General features: G+C 41.1%; 1 protein-coding gene across 6 annotated transcripts in view; it reads left to right on the top strand.

Moving 5' to 3' along the window:
* Positions 1-23,082, top strand: part of LOC117409584 (arf-GAP with GTPase, ANK repeat and PH domain-containing protein 1-like) — a 183,656-nt gene that overhangs the window by 106,720 nt on the left and 53,854 nt on the right. For all 6 annotated transcript variants that reach the window (XM_059032522.1, XM_059032516.1, XM_059032518.1 and 3 more), the window contains 4 exons: positions 826-960; positions 9,337-9,464; positions 12,331-12,486; positions 12,890-12,982. In XM_059032522.1, the coding sequence (XP_058888505.1) occupies positions 826-960; positions 9,337-9,464; positions 12,331-12,486; positions 12,890-12,982 (512 nt within the window). The remainder of the gene's footprint in view (positions 1-825; positions 961-9,336; positions 9,465-12,330; positions 12,487-12,889; positions 12,983-23,082) is intronic.

Here is a 23,082-nt window from a genome sequence, read left to right as displayed (position 1 = left end):
CGTATTTTTCAGTAAAGTGTGTTGAGCTCAAATGTACATTTGTGGCTGTGTGGTCCAGTGGTTAAAGAAACGGGCTTGTAACCAGGAGGTCCTCGGTTCAAATCCCACCTCAGCCACTGACTCACTGTGTGACCCTGAGCAAGTCACTTAACCTCCTTGTGCTCCGTCTTTCGGGTGAGACGTAGTTGTAAGTGACTCTGCAGCTGATGCATAGTTCACACACCCTAGTCTCTGTAAATCGCCTTGGATAAAGGCGTCTGCTAAATAAACTAATAATAATAATACATGACAGTGACTCTGCTCAGTCTTGAGGTGCTTCTCCATTTTTCACACAGTAAAAATAGATTTTCCTCTCGAATAGTCATTCCCCACAACGTGCCAAGAAGGAGCTGCTAAGAATGCTGCATTTACAATGTGCGGCCTCTAGATGTCAGCAAACACTGCGTAAAAATATGTCTGTGTTCCAAGCTGATTGGGATACAACAGTATGTTAAAAAGCTTGAAGTTTGGTATTTAAAACATGTTGCATACATTTAGAATTGTATAGCGTATGAAGACATGATGCACAATAATCAGCACATAGAGGTAATAAACCACGTTTTTAATAAACTGAAACTAGCAGTAGCCTATGCAGGAGTCTGCACAGTGAAATCCTTTCATGTGATTGTGTTTGCAATACCTCAATGAAGCCGTAGGTGTGGTGTAGGGCGATTTGACATTTTCGTATTCAACAGCTTGGAACGATTAACACAATTGCAATCCATCCTGCAGCAGTCAAGGCTTGATTGCACTGAAAGTTAAAGCTGAAGCCTCCTCTCTCTGCAGACGCTATCAGCTCGGCGAACCCTCGAGTCATTGACGACGCCAGGGCGAGGAAGCTGTCCAACGACCTGAAGAGATGCACGTACTATGAGACCTGCGCCACCTACGGGCTCAACGTGGAGAGGGTCTTCCAGGACGGTAAGGGCTAACAGTGTCGTCGCTGACCAGCGCTTTAATGCACATTCAAACACATTAGAGATCCACAGAAAAAGCACCGCTGGTCATGATCCCAAGAGAAACTGCTTGATGCTATAACAGTATTCTGTCTTTACTCTAATAAAGGATTTGGTGAGCACTCTTTGGCTGGGGGTAGGTGTTTGCCAAGAAAACAGAAGTTACTTATAAAACTTAAATTCACGCACTGCACTGTGTCACGCAGCCTGTTCGTCTTGCAGCTATTGATGCCCTCTCAAATTTCTCAGCATAAGACCTACATGTAAAGGAATCATGCTAATATTCATAGTGGCCATGTTCAGGTATGGTAGCAAGTGTACCAGTCCAGTACAATTAGTTTCACTGATGCTAGCTGGGTCACTAATGCACTAAAGAGGTCAAAGTGCAATGTGAAACTGGGCTGTGATGTCTGGCCATCATGCTTGTGAGGCTAATGGCTTCTTGATCCAGTCCCCTGTCTGCTGGACACCCTGGCTTTTGAATGTGGTTCTGTGCAACGATCCTGGGGATCCACTGCAGTGCACTTGCATGTCTGATCCTGTCCGCTAGGCCACACAATTAGAAAAGGTTTGAGGTCATATTCGATGGGCTACCCATTGCTGTAAATCTCACCTGTTGATAAATTGTATGTATGTGTTTATGACTAGAACAGCATGTGGTTTCTGAAAGGCCAATAATACAAAGTTGAATCTTTTTATGATCTATTAAAGCCCTGTTCACACTGGCATGCTCTACCCGGGTCGGAACCTACCCGGGTCAGGACCTGGTGTCATGCGGGTCAGCTATGCGATTGCACACTGTTTTTTGATAAAGCAGGGTTGTCCTGGGTGACAGATGCAAGTACACGATGTGTGTATCAATGCCCCAGAAACAGCTTGTTACAGACGCTTCCATCCAAGCTTCTCTGGACTGAACCGTCAGCCCAAATGTTCATAAGAGCAAATGTTTCTTCATCCCTGCTGCAAACTGGCTCATGCTGTGTCTCAATCAACAAAAATGTGGCTAAACAGAAGTGTTCCTTGCGGAAGTAAAACCTTCATGCAGGCGTGGCTGTTACGTCGTCGGCTTATGAACGGCCGTCATGCCTTTTGTCTCGCTCAGCCCGTGTCGAAGTGTGTCGACCCACATCCTGAGGTGGGTCGCTGGGACCCGGTTCCAGAGCCGGGTAGGAGTGCTAGTGTGAAAGGGGTTTAAAAAGGCCTCTAATATATTTTTGTACATTTGAAATGTTGTTTATCAGTACTCTGGATTATTATTCACACCATCAGAGCGGTAGATTTTCCTGACACTTTCAGTCATTCCATATACACTCTGCCTCACTGCTTTTGTTTAAAGATTTACATCTTTTTTAACTTGATTGAAGCGAAAAACTTGAATGGTGATGTTTTTAATTCCAATAAATTCCAGTTTTCCCAACCTTATATACTGTTAGCTTCTCTTAGCAATTGGAAGCATTGACTCTTTTTCTTTTGATGTTCAGTAATTCATTCTGAACTGGTACCTTCTTCACAAAACCAATTCCCAGTGAAGGCTTCCTGAGGGTCAGTATAATAAGGTTTACACTCTGCTTATGTTTCCCAGTTCCTGAGCTGGCGTCAATGAGAAACATCTTGCAGGCTTGCCATTTTGTTCTGCATGTGGAGGAGAAGGAATATTACAATGCTAAATGCCTGGTTATTATCCCATTACTGATTGCACTGTTTGGCTGCAGTCATGTCTCTTGTAATATAACCCAATCTGTGTGTGTGTGTGTGTGTGTGTGTGTGTGTGTGTCTGTGTGTCGCTGCCATGTCCATCAACCGCAGAAATCGGAAGCAAGAAAAGGCTAAACTCCTTATTATTCCTGACACTGTCTCCCTGCATATTTCATTTCATTATCCACAGTTAATCACGTGTTTTAATTATCCAGCAAAGTGGAATTCACTGATGAGTTTGAAAATGATTATTTTAATGTTTCGTGTCGCTGCAGTGTCTTCACAGCGGTTTCATGCCTGAAGCGGTGTGTGCGAGTGTGTGTGCGTGCTTGTGTGTGTGTTTGTACAGTTTAGTTTGCCTGAATTAGCCTGATGCTCCCATTAAAGCATCCACTTTGGTGTTTTATTATTCACATGATCTTAATTTTGAGATTAGGGTCTGATGTATTAAAAATAATATTAATGATGTGAACGGGCTCGCTGCTTTCTCTTTTATTTATATTTTTGTTTACTTTCCTCCAGTTGAAATCTAGAGTTAAACTTGAAGTGAGATAATAATATGACAACACTGTGCTGGGCCCTAGTCCACGCTGATTTAATGAATATTTTATTAGGGCTTTTTAATTAAAATCTTAATTACTGCACCTACCCGAATTGTAAGATTATACATTGTGTGTGTAGGGCATCTCTTATTGTAGACGATATTTCATCTCGTGCAGTTTGTCTGCTCAAACTGTGTGAAATGACGTCTCATGAGCCCCACACAAAACAATTCAGTTTATTACAACGAAAAACCTCAGTGGTTTGAGCGCTCGGCACTGTATTGGGTCCTTTTTGGATAGAGCTAAGTTTGCTGTAGCACGCTCCAGAATTACTGATAATACTGTTAGTGAGCGCCACCTAGGTTCTTTGTCATGAACAGCACACTCACATTTAACTCAAGACTGTTATTAAATGCACTTCCATTTATTAGACTCAGAATCCTGTAAAGAAAAACACACACTTCTGGGAAGTATTCAGTATGTCAAAACAAAATGTTTTCAGGGATTAGTAACCATCCCTGGCCTATGCAGGACTCTGCTGCTTTACAGTATGTTTTAAGTGAGCCGGATTATTAATACAAGACGTGTATCAGCAAGTTAATAGGAAAAGAGAGACTGCGACTTTAAAAAACACATAACATTTACCATTAAAAATAATTGGAGCAGTTCATCTAAGTAAGTTTAGAGTTTATTCTAGAGAGAATAAAAATGAGAAGCAATTTATTTAAATAGGGTCAATCTGAAGGGGCAGATTTTGCAGTCTGGATTAAATGATTAGATAAGCGTTGATGTAAACAGCCTGTAATGTGCATTAGGACTAATACAATGCAGAAACATTCCCCGTGTAGTGTTTATTGGGTCAGGGATGGGCTTGTCTGAAGGTCAGAATGGAGCAGAGGAGAGTGGATAAATCAGTGGCACCCCCCATTAAAACACATGTATCGCTGGGTAATTTAATTATCCCAATTACTGTATCGCTGGCACTGCAGCCACACTCATGTCAGCCTAATGTACAGTAATAAGTGCATTCAGACTCGCTCGCTCTGCCTTTTGTTTTCGTAGCGGAGAGTAATTGAGCTATGATAGAGGAATTCTTTAGATGGCTGGCAACATTTTCTTACAAGATTTAGATTATTGTATTTATTTTTATTGTTATTATTTGTATTGTATTAATTCATTTTTTTCATTGTGATATTAAATTTGTTTTCCCTTTTGATCAATTATCTTTTAATATTTCAGTTGTTTAAATGCTGGGATTATAACATGATTAAGTGGATAACATGATTTGTTGTTATTTTATACTAAATTATAATACATTTAATAATACAAAGTTGTGATCTTCCCCTCCATTTTTTCAATGCACTTAAAGTGATTGTAGCTAACAACATCCTTTCATAACTCATGTAATACACGTCACTATATACTGTAGGTCTAAAATGTGCAATTTTGAAAGAAGCAGATTTTGTTAAAACATCTGGTACTGTACTGGGTTTAAAAAAAAGCTCTGAGTTGGCTTATTTTTAGGAAGTTTAATACTGTTTCACTTCATAGGCCATTTCACCTATGAAGTGAAACAGTTGTTTTAGGGATCAAGCAGATTACTGGCAGAAAAGCATGTCAGTCAATTTGGGAGACTGCTGATTGGTCAACGACAGGAATGAAAGCATGTCAGTCAATAGGGGAAGCTGCTGATTGGTCAACGACAGGAATAAAAGCATGTCGGTCTATAGGGGAAGCTGCTGATTGGTTAACGACAGAATGAAATCAAGGTTTGCAAACAGATTTCTTTCAAATCTGTTATGACACACGCTCCATTCAGAACTGAGACCTGTATAGTGAATGGAGCTACACTAAAGGAATTATTTTGTCAGCTTCAGCCACTTTTAAGACAGAAACTTTTAAGTACCCATAGACCCCACTGAATCCAGTATTTTTGTCTGCAGTGCACAAGCAAGAGGTCATGTTTTGAAAAGGGATGGAGCCTTTCTATCTGAAACATTTCATCCTCCTCCTCCTGCTGTTTTATTTTATTCTGTATTTTAATGAAGTGCAATCAGTTGGAGGACTGGGCGATTATTAAAATAAATGAGTCCTGGAGTGTTTTGATAACACATTGAACGAGTTGTCTTGCTCTTCTTTAACCACTGCCTCCTCATTAGGAGACAGAAATTGATCTAAAGGCTATACACTGGCTCCACGACCCAGCGTCCTGCAGGGTGTGGACCCCCCCGAATCCGCACATGGTGCCCCCCAGGGTCACCCCCAGTGGGCTGGCGAGGTCACACAGAGCAGGGAGCTGGTCCCAGGAATTGTTTAATTACTGAGATTTAAGTGAGGTACAACTCTGACCTTTCTCCAGATAGCTCGTGGGCCAGAGCGCACAGCGCCTGAGCCGACACGCTCTCTTTATGACTCATTAGCTAATATTTATAGCGTTTTGCAGCTAACAAACTTGACAGGAACGTAATCAACTCGCCACGATGTGCTCTTTCAACGGCACAACTGTCTGCTTTGCTAAGCGTCCCGGCGGCCTTTCAGAGGAAAAGGTTAGCCGGTGCTGAGACGTTGCTGACTTGGACTTTATAGTGTCTTTTTCTGGATGCTGTGGACCAAAAAGTGTGTAATCATTTTATCTGGATGGGTGTAATGAATATGCTGTTGTTGCTTGAACATTATGACAAAGATCAAGTGATTCTTCTTATCTTGTAATATGTTTCAAAGTTTCTGTTGCCCTCTATGACTGCAAGCAAGTGCAAGGTTTGCCCCCCCCCCCCCCCCATTTATTTATTTTTTTAAACAAGGACAAAATAATTTTTTCTCTTCCCAAAAAAAAAAGCAAACTTTGCACTTGCTTAAAGCAGTTGGTCTTAAATTAGTAAGCACTAGATTTCTCGAGTAATCAATTTACCATATCTACCTATACAGATTGCTCCAGGTTTCTTTATTTTTAAAGTAGCTAGATTTGAATGAGCCTCTGATCCAAACTCACCTGTATGGTTACTGTCGTTTTTTCCTTTTCAAAATGATACCTGGCATACAGATGGTTTTCCAGAATTCCTCATAAGAGTAAAGCATTGGGCAGCCTCGCTACAACCAAGTGTGATGTGTAGAAGATCTTGTAATTGAGAATTTCTGGATAAAACAACATGTATATGTAATTGGATGATTTATAAAGAAACCTTCTTCGTATGTATCCCTGATTTCACAAAAAACAGCAAAATACAAATTCATTTTCCTTGCATGGCACACAGTAACGCAATTCCCAGGTATGACCTCTAGGTGGCGACAGTACAGAGGGAGCAGCCCATTCCAGTAATTAATGGTCCTGACAATGAAAGCTGGGTCGCTAACAAAGACGGACAACTCTAATGATTTATTTTAAAATGGAGAGAAGTATTGGTTAGTAATAGTCCTGCTTTACGTTGCTACAAGTGTTTTAAATTTAAATGTGCATCTACTGTAGCATGAAACGGAGCACTGTGAGGCTGCTTCCTGGCTTGCAAAGGAAAAGCTTTTGTGTGTGTGTGTGTGTGTGTGTGTGTGTGTGTGTGTGTGTATATATATATATATATATATATATATATATATATATATTTATTTATTTACTTTTTATTTTTTTTATGTACTGTATGTATGTACAGTGTTCAATAGGAATTATAAAGTAACTGGTGATTGCCCTTTACTGTAGTGAAAGCTTTTTTTTTCCCTCCTTAACAAGGAACTGTCATAAATCTGATTAAAATGTGAGACGTTTCCATTAGAATAAACGGTCTTCCCGCAGTGGGAACAAAGATTAATGGTTAAAGTTAAATTGTATTAGCCGTACAGTTTAAATATTTAACATGGTCTTATCATAACTGTTCTTAACAGTTAAAGTAAAATACAGCATGGGATGTCTTTATATGTATATGTAGAGCTATATCTCCAGGCCACTCCATTTACACTGGCTATTACCCTGGAGCAGAGACATGAGGATTTGCACATGGCTGGGGTGGCTCTGAGGTTAATATACTGCATCGGACCTCATTGGTGCATTATTATAAGGCTATGTATACACTGTGTGTGTGTGTGTGTGTGTGTGAATATATAATTATCTGCGCACCAAGAATCTGTTCTATTACCATTGCTTATGCATCATTATGTGTCTACTGTTTTTTTTTTTTTTTTTTATAGAGAGTGTCATTTGAAAATGAGAAGCTGGTGGACAGGTTCCAGTTGCTTTTATGAGCAGGCACTGTGATATGATTATGTGTTTAAATTGAACCCCCTCATGTCTGGATTCAATGGGGAGTTGAATGGTCACGTTAATCATGATCACGATTTTTTTTTTTTTTTTGGGGAGGGGGGGGGGGGTTCTGTGTAGGGTTATTCTGGATTCGATATTTACACATCAATACCCCAGACCCCCCCATTAGACATTCAGACTGACTTTCATTGTTTTCCAAGGGCACAATTCACAAATAGTTATAATAAATAAATAAACACTCAAATGTATAAAGTTACAAAAAAGTTCTGCTCCAAGTGTTGCACATGGCCTTGCCCGTTCCACATTAGAGAAGCGTTTCTGCCGTTGGACTGGGCTTTCACCTGAAGGTAAATGTTTATTACAGACTTGTCATTAAACTTCACTAGTTAAATAGGGCCAATTAAAACAATAACTTCATTTCCAGCGAATTGAACCAGCGTGAGGTTTATTGGGGGTGCAGACAGAGATGGATGGGCGGTGAGCTGGCTGCATTAACTCTTTCCCACCCGCACACCGCCTCAGACTTTGCAGGAAGGCTCTCTGTACTCTGTCTGGCTGAAAACATGCATTTAAGGTTGTGAGATCATTAAAACCCATGCTAGCACAGGCAGGTTCATGATTATGATCAAGGGTAAAAAAAAAATCCATACTTTGTTACAAATAGACTAAAAATGCTATTCACTCAACCTTTTCAATAAGGACTCTGTGTGATATTGTGTATTGTGTATACTCTTATTTACAGAAACCTTACCATCCAAAATGTTCTCTGCAATTGACTGCTGTTCTCAAGTACCTTTCACCACTCGTTTCCCTCTCTCCCCTCCCCTCCTCCCCCAGCCTTTAGCAAAGTCTCCTGATTAAAAAATGAAAGATTCATTTTCATTGGCCTTTAATACATGACCTGCCTCTTGCACTCAGTGTTTTGCGTAATGATTTTGAAATCTGCTAATATACAACCGGCCTGCTGTCCTAATCGATACAGTCAATGGATGTGAAATGACAAACTGCTTCCATATTCCTCTGCAATTTTTCAATGATTAGGGGGCAGAGGGGCTGTGATCAATACGCTGGATGGTGTGGGATTAATTGATATTGCCCTTTCGATATGATAATAGCCTGATCAGGGGAAGAATAATGAAGCGCTCAGCTCAAGCACTTTAATAATTGTTTAATAATTGCTTAGTCTTTAGTTGTAACAAATCTGGGTTTTTTTCTTGCATGGGAAGTTTATTTTAGAACACTTTCTTGAGTACAGAATTCATCACATCCTGCAGGAGAGCTCATCACAGGAAACTAATGGACAAGATAATGTATAAATAAAATCCTCCACGTCAGCACTGTCGAGGTTTATAGAGTGGTTTGACCTGTAAAGACTGGTAACTCCCTCGGTTGTCAATTCATAGTTGAAAATAAGCTCTTTGGCATTGTAGCTGAAACTGGGCCCGGCTACAGTACCTGGCTTTCTCCAGGGAAAATGGCACAACTTTGAGTTCAGACTTCATGGTCTCCATGAATAACACTGATGTTTTTTGTGTCTGTAAGAACAGGATAAGCTGAGAAAATTCCATGGAAGTCATCTTTAAATATCATGCTGTTTATTTCTCCATAGATTCAGTGTTAAAACCAGGCTACAGTTTCCCAGTTCACCCAGCTATGCTTATACTGTAGTATGGATTCACTGTGCTTTACTATGGATAACCATGGTTTTAACAATGCTGTTTTTACAATGAAAAGCTTTTTCAGCACGTACACCGGCCAAAGTTTCTTAATTTCTTATCGCTACACACAGAAAAACAGATAAATCAACTAGATAACGTTGCCTTTAGTTTTTTTTGTTTTGCTTTATTTTCTCCTCCAGTTGCCCAGAAGATTGTAGCGACTCGGAAGAAGCAGCAGCTGTCTATCGGACCCTGCAAGTCTCTTCCCAACTCCCCCAGCCACTCCTCCGTGTGCTCGGTCCCCATCTCCACAACGCACATCAGCCAGGTACTGTACACCACAACGCACATCAGCCAGGTACTGTACACCACAACGCACATCAGCCAGATACTGTACACCACAACGCACATCAGCCAGGTACTGTACACCACAACGCACATCAGCCAGATACTGTACACCACAACGTACATCAGCCAGGTACTGTACACCACAACGCACATCAGCCAGGTACTGTACACCACAACGCACATCAGCCAGGTACTGTACACCACAACGCACATCAGCCAGGTACTGTACACCACAACGCACATCAGCCAGGTACTGTACACCACAACGCACATCGGCCAGGTACTGTACACCACAACGCACATCGGCCAGGTACTGTACACCACAACGCACATCGGCCAGATACTGTACACCACAACGCACATCAGGTTTGGCTGCATGTGTATGACGGAGTGTATGGGGTATTGAATGGATTGGAACTTTAATTTTACATTGCACCTGAATCCATGGATATTCATTACTTTACACACTAGACTAGCAGTTTGAGCCATTCCACTGTAATTAGAAATAACTGCACAATGCTAAAACTGAATGCTAAGGTAAAAACCTAGCGTACGCTTATGAGAGAAACCACCCCCTTTTTATATGTGGCTGTGTACTTCAGTGGTGCAGTGTAGGTATCCTGCATCTTTACACTGTTCTGTTTCTTGAGCAGGTGAGAACCCCTTGGGGCAAACTGACCTCATTACGATTCCTGATAGCAGCAGCATCACTGCACACAAAAATAATAATAATAATAATAATATTGATAATAATAACAGGGAAAGTATTTGTTCTATTAACCAGTGCATTTACCAACCTTACCATCCAATTAAAAAGTGAATTTGTTCTGTAACTGTAGGGGAAGTCGAGGCCAGCAAAGACAAAAGATCACGGATAGCCAGGATGGTGGTGGTGGTCTATTTTTGGTTTTGGCCAGTAAAACTATTGGTTGAGGGATTCAAGTTTTCTTCTGTAACTTCCTTGAATTATCCAGCTACTGCATTCTGAACTATCAATTTAGATGTTAGGTAACCTCTGCACGCCAGGTTATCAGCACTTTCTCATGCATTTGTGTTGTAAATCCAACCTTGCATCCTGGTATCTTACTGTAGCAGCAATTATTTGTTTTATTTAGAGACACACACGGTATATCCTGTATTTGTTTTTGAGTTAGACACATGGAAATCTGTGCTGTTTAAATCAGTTCACCTTTTTGCACAAAACTGCAGAAAACAGTTATGGCTGATAGGAGCTGATGTCATTGATCTGCAGTTTACATTGAATTGATTTGGAACAAAACAGTTAAAATCTGTTTTCTTGCATCAACAGGAACTGTAAAACAAAATCTTTAATTCATTATTTTAAATCTTTCTTCCTTATTGATGGCTTTTGACGCTGATACCAGTTAGCAAATGATAATGGCCGTTGCTGACAGTTTACAAAGCTGACATCTTAGGCAGCTAAACTAGGGCTGCTTTTGGTTGCAAGTGAATGTTTAAACCTAGAAAAGAAGACTGAAGAAATATCCTAAATGTAAGATCTTGACCTGATGAAGGTGACACATATTGTGGAGGCATCATGTTGCAGCATTAGCTTCAGCACTGGAGGGACAGCACTGGAATTCGAATTGGAAAGTGTATTTTGATATTGCGTCTGGGGAAAGGATAATTTGAGCCTCCTACACGATCTGTCAGATGCAATTCCAGGTCCTTCCTTACTGCTTGTCTTTTGCCAGTTGAGCCCCCAGTCACCCGGAAAAATAGAAAGTGACCTTTTAGGTAGAACAGATGCATTTTTAGTTTTTTTTTTTTTTTTTGGTTCAACGTCAATGCAGATCATTTATTACAGGTGTGATAATCCCCTGATTTAGCGTGTGGTTTGCTACCCTAGCTTTGTTCATTGGTAATCAATTTGAATTGATCAGACCATTCATTTGTATAATAAAGTTGGCGTGACTGGAGCAGAATCCCTCCAGGGACACAACCATTCACGTTTATTTTAGTTAATTGTGGGCTTCCTCTGGTTCATATGCCTTTACATGGGAGACTGCCTGGAAAACCAGTGTAACCTAGTTATAAACATCCCACTATAAAATATTTAACTAGGAAAAAAAAAACCTTGAGCTACAGTGTCTCATTTGCAAGAGTGTTCTGAGACAATTGAATTATGTGTTTACTGGGGTATATTAATTATCAGGCATGTAATTAACGGACTCAGCTTGTATTATCACTGCTGGTAATAAGAGCCATCCATGGAAACCCCCGTGTGACCTGCTGGTTCAGACCACCAGCCCCTACCAGCCTGACAATACTGGCATCAGTGGGAGCTCAACTCAGGCTGAGGGTGATTGATGTCAGCATCCCAGCAGATGGCAATCTCCAAAACACGAGCGAGCCTGATTGCAGTGATGTGGGGTTGGAGCTCCCTCATTGTTCCAGTCGTTAAGGGAATTCATGGACCTGTATGGGGGGAAAAAAAAAGCAGACTGTAGTCTCAGAGCTGGACACCACTCTTCTTATGATACTGGAAGCCTTTCTTAGAGAATTGATCAGTAGAGATCTCTCCAGCTTCACATGCAGTCTTATGTCCTCAAACTGTGATGTCCTACTCATTATCTTTTTTACCATGCTTCTTCCTATTGCGCCAATGTTTTCATTCTATTTCCCTAAAGCTGATATTCCGTTAAATTCATGCCCATTGTGATTGATTTCCGTGATGCAGAATTCCATGCAGCAATGTAACTGCAACAAATTATTTTGCACATGGTAAACTCGTATTCAGTGGATAAGGTGGTTTTTACTCATTTGTTGCTTGATTTCAGTTCCGTGCTGATCGCAGTTGTTGTTTTTTGTCTTCTGTTTTAAAGACGAGCAATGGCGGAGGCAGCCTGAGCGATTACTCCTCCTCCGTCCCCTCCACCCCCAGCACCAGCCAGAAGGAGCTGCGGATCGACGTCCCACAGAGCGCCAACACACCCACGCCGGTGCGCAAGCAGTCCAAGCGCCGCTCCAACCTCTTCACCGTGAGTACCAGCCCACAGTGAATCAACAGGACCCAACACAGCAGACGTGGTCCGTTGGCCTTTCATTCCTTTGCCCTTTACTGACAGCTCCATCAAACGGCCACCTGTATTAGATCTGCTGGGTTAAGGTGGCCTAGAACTGCTGGCACTCAGTGCTTATAAGTGATCCTATTATTCTGTCCTGTGATTTTAGCGTAGATGATCACGTCACAAAGAATGCTTTCAAACTTTGTGTTGGTAAACTATCCTGTTCCCCTGTTAATGTGCTGCATTGGCAGAAATGGTCTGATGCTTCTCCATTTTTGCCTATGCTGCCTGTACACAGCATTTGTTGACCGCTGCAAGGTACAAAATGAGCTGTGACTTTAAAACGTAACTGAGGGGAAATGTGTCTTCCCTGCAGTCTCGGAAAGGAAGCGATCCAGACAAGGAGAAGAAAGGACTGGAGGGCCGGGCAGACAGCATTGGAAGCGGCCGTGCGATCCCAATTAAACAGGTACGATTCAGCTTGCCGTCTGTGGCCGGATAATTGGAGCCAGCGCCATCTTATTGTTTGAAAAGTTCCCTGTGATCCGGCGTCACACAGAAACGGGTCTCGCTTGATGCTTTCTCCTTGATTAGCGGCGAGAGCACACACTTGACATCAATTAGACAGAGGTTCTCGGGTGTATTGAAATGAGATCATTAGGATAAGAAGTGGGAAGAAAAAGAGAGGGGGTCCTAATGAAGTCTGCTGGCCACATATGGACCTATCTCCCGTCTCCTGTGCATTTCAAATGGAGTATTTTGTGTGTGTTAGCGCTTTGATTGGAACATCACAATCGACAGGGGAAAAATCAGAGAGCAGCATACACAGACCCCCTGTGATCTGAAAAAAATTGTTTGAGTTGGCCTTAATTTGTCATGTTTGGAAAAAGAAAGACACAAGTTTCAGATGTGTTGTAAGAATGAGGCAATTAGCGGTGCTAATCATGGCTCGCTGTGTCATCTGCACAACCTTGTTTGTAGTTTGCTATTGAACAAATTGTAGCTGTGATTAGGGTCCCCTTCAAATGAGATCTGCTTTTTAGTAGTTCTCTGCAGCTGTGATATATACCACCCAGCGAACACTGGAGAGCTCATTTGACAACTTTAAGGCATAATCTGTTGAGTTTGATCTCCCTGTCTGTCATGAGTCCTGTCTGCACACATGCTGTATTCAAACTAAGAGAAGTCCAGCTGAGGAGTCCTCTATTATTATATAATAAATATGTATATAAGATTTCTCCACTGAGGCTCTTCCTATATACAGTTGGCAAGTGATAGCACATTTGGCATGTATGCGGTTGCAGTAAAGTAGGAGATTAAAGCAGCCAAGTAAATGCGTCATAACTGAACAAATCATGCAAACAAATGGCTTGCACGTACTGTTCATCATCCGCTGAAATCATGCATGAGGTATGTAGGTCACTGTGGCAAAGTGGTTAACAGTGTGCAGGTGATCAATAGACAGACAATTATAATCCAGGTACAATGTTGTTCAATGGGTTTGTAAATCCAGTGCCTGACAGCAAAACAAACAGTAAACAATAAATGATGCTAAGTAGTACATGTGTATTACTTCAGTTTAATCCCCGGGTTTGTCCCGAAACAATAGTCCCGTTCTTTATACACCCACACGAAACATAAAACACATACACAAGTCCGTTAGTGAGTGAATTAGTACTCGTGGTGCAAATACAGTTATTTGTGATACAAGTGCATTTGCTGTTCCGGGTTTGTGCTGGCCCTTGGCGACAGCTCCGGAACGTGTTAGCTGTCTACTAATAACAAGAAAATTAGAGACAAAACAAACAAACAAACAAACAAACACTCACGATACGTTTTCTGACACAAATCACAGGTCCTTCCAGGTTGTTCTCTAACCAAAACGAAGGAACAGATTACGTCGCTTCGTCACCTATTTATACCGTCACACATGACCCCTTGGTAAACGATTGCAGCCGCTCCTCCAATCTGCGGATGCCACATTATTTCCCTTCCGGGTCGATGAGTTAGTGCACCAAAGCTCTGCCCCCTTTCTAGATGACCGACTTTCTTTTAACCCTGGGAATGAAGTGTCAGGCCAAACAGTCCAGGGTACTCTGTTCTCGTTACTTAGCACCCTCACAGGTCGGGAGGGAGATTTACCACCAAGAATCATTGTCTTTCTGTCACAGTCACGCTTACATTCTTACCTATATCTTGAGAACTGCTTGTCCAACTGTGATGATACTTGCAGAAAATTCCTTAGCTTACGTTCTTGAGAATGTACTGTAGACTGCATGGTGGAAATAAGACTTTTGTTGCATTGCAGTTTGAGTTCACCGAGTTTTATTTTGAGCTTAAGAAGAATACAGGTGATGATGGCTATTCCAGAATCTACAAGACTAGGTTCTGTGATCTAAGGGTTAAAGCAGTGGTTGATATTGTGACACTATGGCTAACCTTGCTTTAGATCTTGAAAGATCCATTCAAATGAGATTGTATGAGACTTGTTTCAAATCAGGAAGTTTTTTGTGTGTATACAGTAATTAAACCCTGATGCACAATGTTTGTTCAAGGCTTAGCAGTACCAAAGCAGCAATTTGTTGTTTGAATTCCCTCCCTCTTCCTGTGTACAGAATAACTCGATACACAGTGGAAGTCTTAATTTTAAAGCTAGCTTTTGCCTCTCTTTGTCATCCTTTGAAATATCAACCACCCACCCTTAATGATTAAGGACAGTTCCTAATGAGCTCAAACTGTTGCCACTGCTCGGCTATCCTGAAGTCTTCCCAGACTGAAACACAGAACAAAATAGCTAATGGGTAGAGGTGTATGAAATATAACGGAATTATGGGTAGACCTGCAAGTTGTCATTTCTTTTCTTTGTTTATAGATACTTATTGAAAATAAAAAAGTAATATTAAACACTGCGTTGTAGCTTCTGAGGCCAATAATTCATGTTTAGTTAACAGCCAAGTATCTGTTGTCCTAGAATGTTGTTTTTTTTTAGTTTTTTTTTTAAAGCAAGTTAATGTATGTTTTTAGGTCTATAAACCCCCACAAACCTCCCTCAGTCAATTTGGGTGAGCATTGCTGTCACAAGTTTTAAATTGTAATTCTACGAGGAGGATAGTAAGGATTTAGGGCTCTCAAATAAAACAAACCCATCCAAAGGAAGAAGAGGAGCCACTCCAGATGAAATTGTTAGACAGAGACGAAAGCATGTCCGGCTGTGTGCGGAGTGGGCTTGTCTCGTATTCATGTTTCATTGCAGGCAGAGTTGTACATACATAATCACTCGATTGCAGCGGGAGCCCTGCGAGGTCCCGCCGTGCCATTTGCATAAATCTTGTTAAGTCAATGGCAGTTAATGAAGTACAAATGAGCCTGGAGAAGGTGACATGCAAATCGCTGATGGCAGATGGGAGGTCTATTTTTATGGCAGGACAGCTGTGGTGCTTGAGTGCGTGTGTGTGTGCTTGTGCATGTGTGTGTGTGTGGTGGTCTAGTATTATTTATAGGGTTGTAACAGTTTTTGATTAGTTATACAACATTACCTATATGTGTATGTATGTGTGTGTGTGTGTGTATGTATATATATATATGTGTATATATGTATATATATATATATATATATACACACACAGGGTGATTACAGAGTATGTTTACCACATCAGTGATATTGTGCCTTGATGTGGTAAACGTACTTTCTAATAACCCTGTGTGTGTGTGTGTGTGTGTGTGTGTGTGTGTATGTATATGTATATATATATATATATATATATATATATATATATATATATATATATATATATATATATAGTGTTTATAAAAATAACATGTTTACAGTGCTGTGTTAACTTTCCTTTCAGAGAGCATTGTAGAGAGAGTTAGATAGACTGATGTTGTTGTTTAAGTTTATATGTATATATACAGTATTTTGTAGCTCTAGGAATGAAAGTATACAATTTCATTCTGTAATGTAGTGTAAACAGCAAGCGTTGATAGATACTGGTGCATGTGCCTGGATTTGTGTTGTGGAGCACTACTATAATTGTGTTGTATCTATTGTAAGTACATAGTGGTTGAATGGATTGTAGCAGTTTAACGATGCAGGATTGATTATGACAGGATTCACCAAGTACTCAGCATTTATAATTATTTTTATGATAGTGTTTATTTGAAGTTATGCAAGATGCATTTACACATTAGACTCTTGTAATTATTTTTGACTGCTTTTATATTTAAATGATCAATTATTTCCACTTAACATTGCTGGTGATGTATCTGGTGATGCAAATGGCATTGTGCGTTCTCCTGTAATTCTCTGGTTCCAGGGCTGTGTTTTGCAGTGTGTTTGTCTGCACCTGTGTGCGTTTTGGACCGCAGCTGTATCTGTGGCTCTGTCAGCTGTCGCAGGGCCTCTTCGTCCTTCATACCCAAGGCGTTTTCTGTAAGCCAGCCTGTCCAAACTTCACTCATCAACTCTGTACCCTGCCCTGCCAAAACACATTCATGTCACATATCATGAGCGTGAACACTTTGCTGCATTCTCAGTGGAATTCCTAAAAGACCTGTAAGCAGGACTAAAAAAGTAAAACAATCAAATAAAAAAACAAGAAGTTAAATGTACAACTAGTATGCAGAAGCTGTGAGCTTTCAAAAGCTGCTTGCCAACACACAATACTACACAGGGTTAAATTAAACTCTCCTAAAGGAAGACTTGTTCGCTGTCATATTTAGCCAAATGAGTATTTGAGGAGTGCTTCATCTTGACAGAGTAAATAAATGCTCTTCCCCGGGAGCGAGCCGTGAGTGGCAGCACAGTGCGGTATGGATCTGATTTGAACACTGAACTGCTAATGTTTGTGAAACTCCTCATGTACCCTCTCCCCAAGATGTCATCCGCAGTGGAAAGCTTTCATCGTTGCAGGTTATAAATGTAGCACTTGATCGCAGGGAAATGCTTGTAGAGTCGTACACAACACACTTGTCATTTTGTTAAGGAATCAATCAGCTTGTCAATTCATCACAGTCCTGCGGAGATGCACATCTCGCATCTTACCAGGCCTTGCTTTTTACTTGCTGACTGAATCACAGGCAGCACCCAGTCCTCAGACATCACGCTAAGCCACTCAGCCTGCATGCATTTGGAAGTGGCTGGTAACTCAGGGAATATGGCACAGGAAGCAACTGTTATGGTTGGTATTATACAGACTGCTGTGAGTCCTAAATTACAATTAAATAACAATTAACTAATGACCAGCTTCTCCAAGGAAAGGTGTCTGAGGGATGCACCTGGGTGTACCTTGTATTTTTAGACATTTAGATTGCAGAGTTTAGCCTTAGATACTTGGGTATTTGGAGATATCTAACCATTTGAATGGATGAGTGTGCTGATTGGACCTCATTAACATGTGTGATTGTCCATGCATGTACATGCTTTACTACACGTCCAGCGGCTACATCTTGTACCTTCTGAAGCATTTTGATTAACAATGAGTGAACAGTAGAGTAGGTTTATAATGTGATGGATCATTTATCTGGTGTCCAGTTAAAGACCAAATGCTTGACCTTTCTAACCTAAGATGTCAAAGAACCTGGATCTAAATATGAAAAAACAGCTTCACCTGTGGAGAATGTAACCCAGGGGATAAGCAGTGCCGTCTGACTCAAACCTCTTAACCTGTACTTAATTAAAGTGCACTGCTCTTGACAAATATGACAAGGTTTCAGGGGCGAGTTTTTCTTTGCTTTTTAAAACTGACTTTGTAGATCACAGTGTTGATGATGATGAAAAAAAAAAGAAGAAAAATAAATTCAGCTAAAAAGATCAGCAGATCAATCATGGCAGCCCAAGTGCAGAGAAATGTTGTGTAATTGGACACTGGAGACGAGGGGTGATATTTTACCAACACTACAACCAGAGCATGCCAGGATAATAATGAGCCTGCTTATTGCTCGCTAAAATAAAACAGAACATTTTCTGCTTAGAGGCAAGAAATTAATTTCGGAATTGGATGTTAATTGATTTGATAATTCCCTGTGGTCTTTCCTGTTCTGAGTTTGCTTGTCTCTCTCTAGCTTCCTCTCTCCCTTTCACACGTTCCCTCGGCATCTGGTCCCACAGCTCCCTCCCTCTCCAGATCTGCTTTTCCTATTAGATCTGCTGTGTCCTTTTCCACTGGAGTGGAAATTCGGGTTCATCTTTAACCCCACGAGGAATTATTCAGCAGTTGTTCAAACAGATGACCAGATCCAACTTCTCAGCAAATATTAAACCCTATTTCATTGCAAAAATAAAATGTCGGATGCTGTCCTGATATACAACTCCCAACAGCCTGTGTCCCTGCATGTGGTGCAAGTTAAACTCTTGAACTTGCTGTGGTTGTTCTGTTCATATTGGAATCAAGCGCAGCCCTGTATTTGGCGCTGTGCTGTTACTGTGGTTCACTTCACGCGATACCCACGAGCCCTTGTTCTCGCGTTGCTGTGAAGCTGCTGTCCGGGGGTCCTGTCTCTCTCCCCTGTGCTCTGTAGCTGCAGTGTAGCTCGTGAGATCACAGTGCACTTATTATCAGGCTTATTGTTCTACCACTCTTACACAAGGTTACCATGTTACTTGGCTCTCAGCTACAATAAATCCTTTCAAAATTGCCTTCATTATAACATGCACCTCATTAAAGCATGCAGTATGCGCAGCAAGCAAGGGCACTTCTAATGAGGGTGCAGTGCATTTTGCATTTTTTCTGCAATTAAACGGTAAGGAGTTTCAAGTTTGTTTGGTTATTGCCAGCCTGACTGTACTTCTGCAAAGGTGGAGGTTGAACCGTGGTGTCACAAGTCCTAGCTTCAGCATTCTTGCAATGACAAAACTTAGTACAAATGAGAAGTCATCCATAACTTTCTGACAGTTGCGATGTAGTTAATAAATGTGTTGAGATTTATAAGCATTGTTTACAGAACCTGTTTACTGCTAGAACTCCACCAGCATCTGTTCCTTGTTCCTAATTAGCTGCTAATTACGGGAGAGCTCTGAGTGTGCGTCTGTCACCAAACTGACTGGACCGTTTTGCATGAACATTAACAAATTAATTTGCAACAGCGCTATTGCTATGAAAGGATGAAACTGAGGAGCGAAGCGTTGAGGGGCTGTGCAGCCGTTGCTCTGCCAGGTTTGAGATGAGAGCGAGGAGCCGAGTGCAGCTGATGGCTCATGGTGGGTTATGAGGAATATCCCACTGTTCCATTAGGTCGCATGTCCCCAGAGCAAGTCGCTTCTGCTTCGGTGCCACTTCGTAGTTTATTTAATGAAATATTCCACCAGGAGAAACTGTGTTTTAATCATTTTTACAGAAATGTAAGAAGACAGTGCTGGCTTTAGGGCCAAGTTAACCACTCTATGAGCTAGTGTTACAACCTGCTGTCTTGATCATTATGTGTTAAGTAATAATAGTTTATTGTTCTTAACTCCAATAGCTGTGCCGTCTTGTTTGTAGAATAGACCTGTGTGCAAATGCTTTCAAGTAGTAAAGTATAAACTGAATTTAAATTGTTAGCTGCATAGGTCATTTTTTTAAACTGTAAGAACCGTAACAAATTCCAGTATTTGCTGAAAACCTTACTCAAGGTACAGTGATATAATACATCCTAGCCTCGTCTAGTCTTGCCACTGCCATGTGATGAATACTCTGAAAGAGGGATGCTGTTTGAGTGCTTGTACAGCATGGACGTGTTCCATCAACAGTTATTGAAATATCGGTGTGCAGGGCTCCCGACGGCACTTAATGTTTCCAGATACAGTGTTTATCTGGTCGCGGTTGATTGATTCCTTGACTCTGAGCATTTTATTCAGTGTTTATGACAAGGCTGCGTGAAGATGTTTGCCAAATGAGACCTGTTTTTACAGGGATGAAGAATGGAGCCTGAAAGTGGACGACCTTCACACAGAGGGGCCAAACAAGGTCATTAACTGACCAAGGTCCCATTTTTTTCTGTTTTGGGGTTATTGCAGCCGTAATAATCTCATTGTGCATTCAAAAACAGAATTTGTTTATCCTTGCTACAGTTATAAAAAAAATAAAAGAGAAATACAGGGATGGAAATAAGACTCCTATTGCACAGCATTTTTCACCCATTTCAGGTTTTATCGCAAGCTTGATTAGCCCTAGTGTGAAACACAGGCGAGTTTCTTTTTACCTGCAGGGATGCTTTGTGGTCCAGTGGTTAAAGAAAAGGGCTTGTAACCAGGAGGTCCCCGGTTCAAATCCCACCTCAGCCACTGACTCATTGTGTGACCCTGAGCAAGTCACTTAACCTCCTTGTGCTCCGTCTTTCGGGTGAGACGTAATTGTAAGTGACTCTGCAACTGATGCATAGTTCACATACCCTAGTCTCTGTAAATCGCCTTGGATAAAGGTGTCTGCTAAATAAACAAATAATAATAATAATGCTTGTATATAGTCGTCAGTAGAAGTTAACAGATTCACGGTCTCTGCTGTGCTTTCAGAGAGTTCTAAGCAGTGCTGACTTTTCTGTGTTTAATTGGCTGGTTAATTCGGGTGTTATTTACCCTGCAATTCATTAGTTTTACTCTGCCATTGGCAGCGGACAGGCTGTAATTTCACGCCTTGCAATAAAAGATGTCTCATAATCTGCTTCATTTAGCAACGAAGGAATTTAATGAAATTAACTGCAGCCCTAATTAAGACAGTGAATATTAAACACCCGTCATCAAGTCTTTAACGAGAAGGACAAGATCTGCCTTCCGCTGGATTTAAAGAAAGAAAGAAAGAAAGAGAGAAAGAAAGAGAAAGAAAGAAAGAAAGAGAAAGAAAGAGAAAGAAAGGAAGAAGGAAATCCCTTCCTGGTGAACAAGCTGCCTGATACAGTACCTGTGCTGATTTTCCTGTGTATTCGCTGGTCTCTTACATCCATTGAAGGTCTGTAAGGAATTACTATTACCAAGATGCTTCTTTGAGGACAGCCTTTCCACTGTGTTAGCAATTTAGTGTAACACCCATTTCAGTAGTTTTCAGTTACCGTATATATCTGTTTGTTTTGTCCTGCAACAAGACTCAATTGCTTGATTGCTTAAGGTTTACCTGAACATGGTAATATAAGACTGCTAGAATATAGCAGCATTACTATACAGTACACATCATATCAAGTATGGGCTTTTTTTTTATTTTGCTTTTTAGTATGTCCAGATCACTTTGATTTGGCTGTTGTGTTTCTCTTGGAAGGGAAGATCCAAGTTCAAATCTGTATAGCCGTGCATGTATGAGTATATATAGCAAATAACAAAGCAAAGGTCAAAAGAGCTTCACCCCCAAAATAAAAAATAAAAAAAGTTTTTTGTTTTTTTTTTCATCTCATTGTCAAAAATGAGAACTCAGTGAGGTTTTATCTCCAAATGAATTGAGACTGCTGAAGTAAGGTTTGGGTAATTGAGTTTATAATTAATTATCCAGAACACTCAGCAGATAAATCAGTTGCAGAGAGATTTTTTTTTTCTCCCGGTATTTTATTTTATCTCCTCTTTCCTGTTCTCCCTGGGGCCTGCCCTTCTTTGTCCTTGCGCTGTCAGGAAGACTTTATCTCAGACCCCTCTGTGTGTGTGTGTGTGTGTGTGTGCGTCCCCAGCCCCAGCCCTCGTCTCCTGGGTGCTCACTCTGGCCTTCCCTTCCACACAGCTCTCCCTGTGTGTGCAATCAGTTAGCCTGTCTCCCCGTGCCGATGATAAATTAGCAGGAGATGTGAAGGCGAGTGGCCCCTTGCAGATTGGCTCTCCGATAGAGGAGCGCGGCTTTCACTGGGTGTCAGTCACTGAGCTGCGGACCCTGGAGGCGACTGACACCCGCTGACAGAGAAGCGGGACGTCCAGAAATCAGAAACGAAGCAGTCGGTGGACTGGGGCCCACGTACAAAGGAAACCTTTAATTTGCTCGGCTTTCCGGTGTAGAACAATGCCGGAGCCGAAATGAGATTCCATGGCCCCTTTATATTTACCTTTATCTCCCAGATTGTCTTCTCTTTTGTTGGTAATGGAACTAAAAGAAGATTTTTTTTTTGTTTGTTTCTTTTTTTGTTTCTGAGGGCAAGGCATGATGTAATTTTCTGAGCAGCTGTTGAAATTGTCCATTCTTTACAAAAAGAGTTACTAAATGTTTGTCCAATGGACACACTTTTTGTCTGCGGTTTAACAGAACATGACACAAATTGAAACGGTTTTAATTGTGGTGCTTTAAATCTGGACCATGAAATATTAGCACTTGAATTGAGAACCTTGATGGAAGTTTTTAAATATCTTTGAGTTATTTGTTTTTTATTTTCCAAAGATTGCCCCAAAATTAAACTGCAAATGTGATTTGATGGACCAGTGCCTGGAACAGAGCTGGTCTGGCAAGAAAACTGCACTTCCCTATACTGTCTCTAGGACCTGTCTCCAGGGCAGTGCTGAGCCTCACAGAGTGCAGTGCACCCTTTGTTAATAAGCAAAGCATGTCATATTTTTTAAGACGGTGTGTATTAAATGGATTAGAGGAGACTCTGTGCTTGGGACAGGGAGGACAGATAGCTTGTTTTCCT

The sequence above is a fragment of the Acipenser ruthenus genome, chromosome 10 (genome assembly GCF_902713425.1).
Source record: "Acipenser ruthenus chromosome 10, fAciRut3.2 maternal haplotype, whole genome shotgun sequence".
NCBI lineage: Eukaryota > Metazoa > Chordata > Actinopteri > Acipenseriformes > Acipenseridae > Acipenser > Acipenser ruthenus.
The sequence above is the reverse complement of the archived record's forward strand: the minus strand, read 5'-3'. Positions and strand labels throughout refer to the sequence as shown.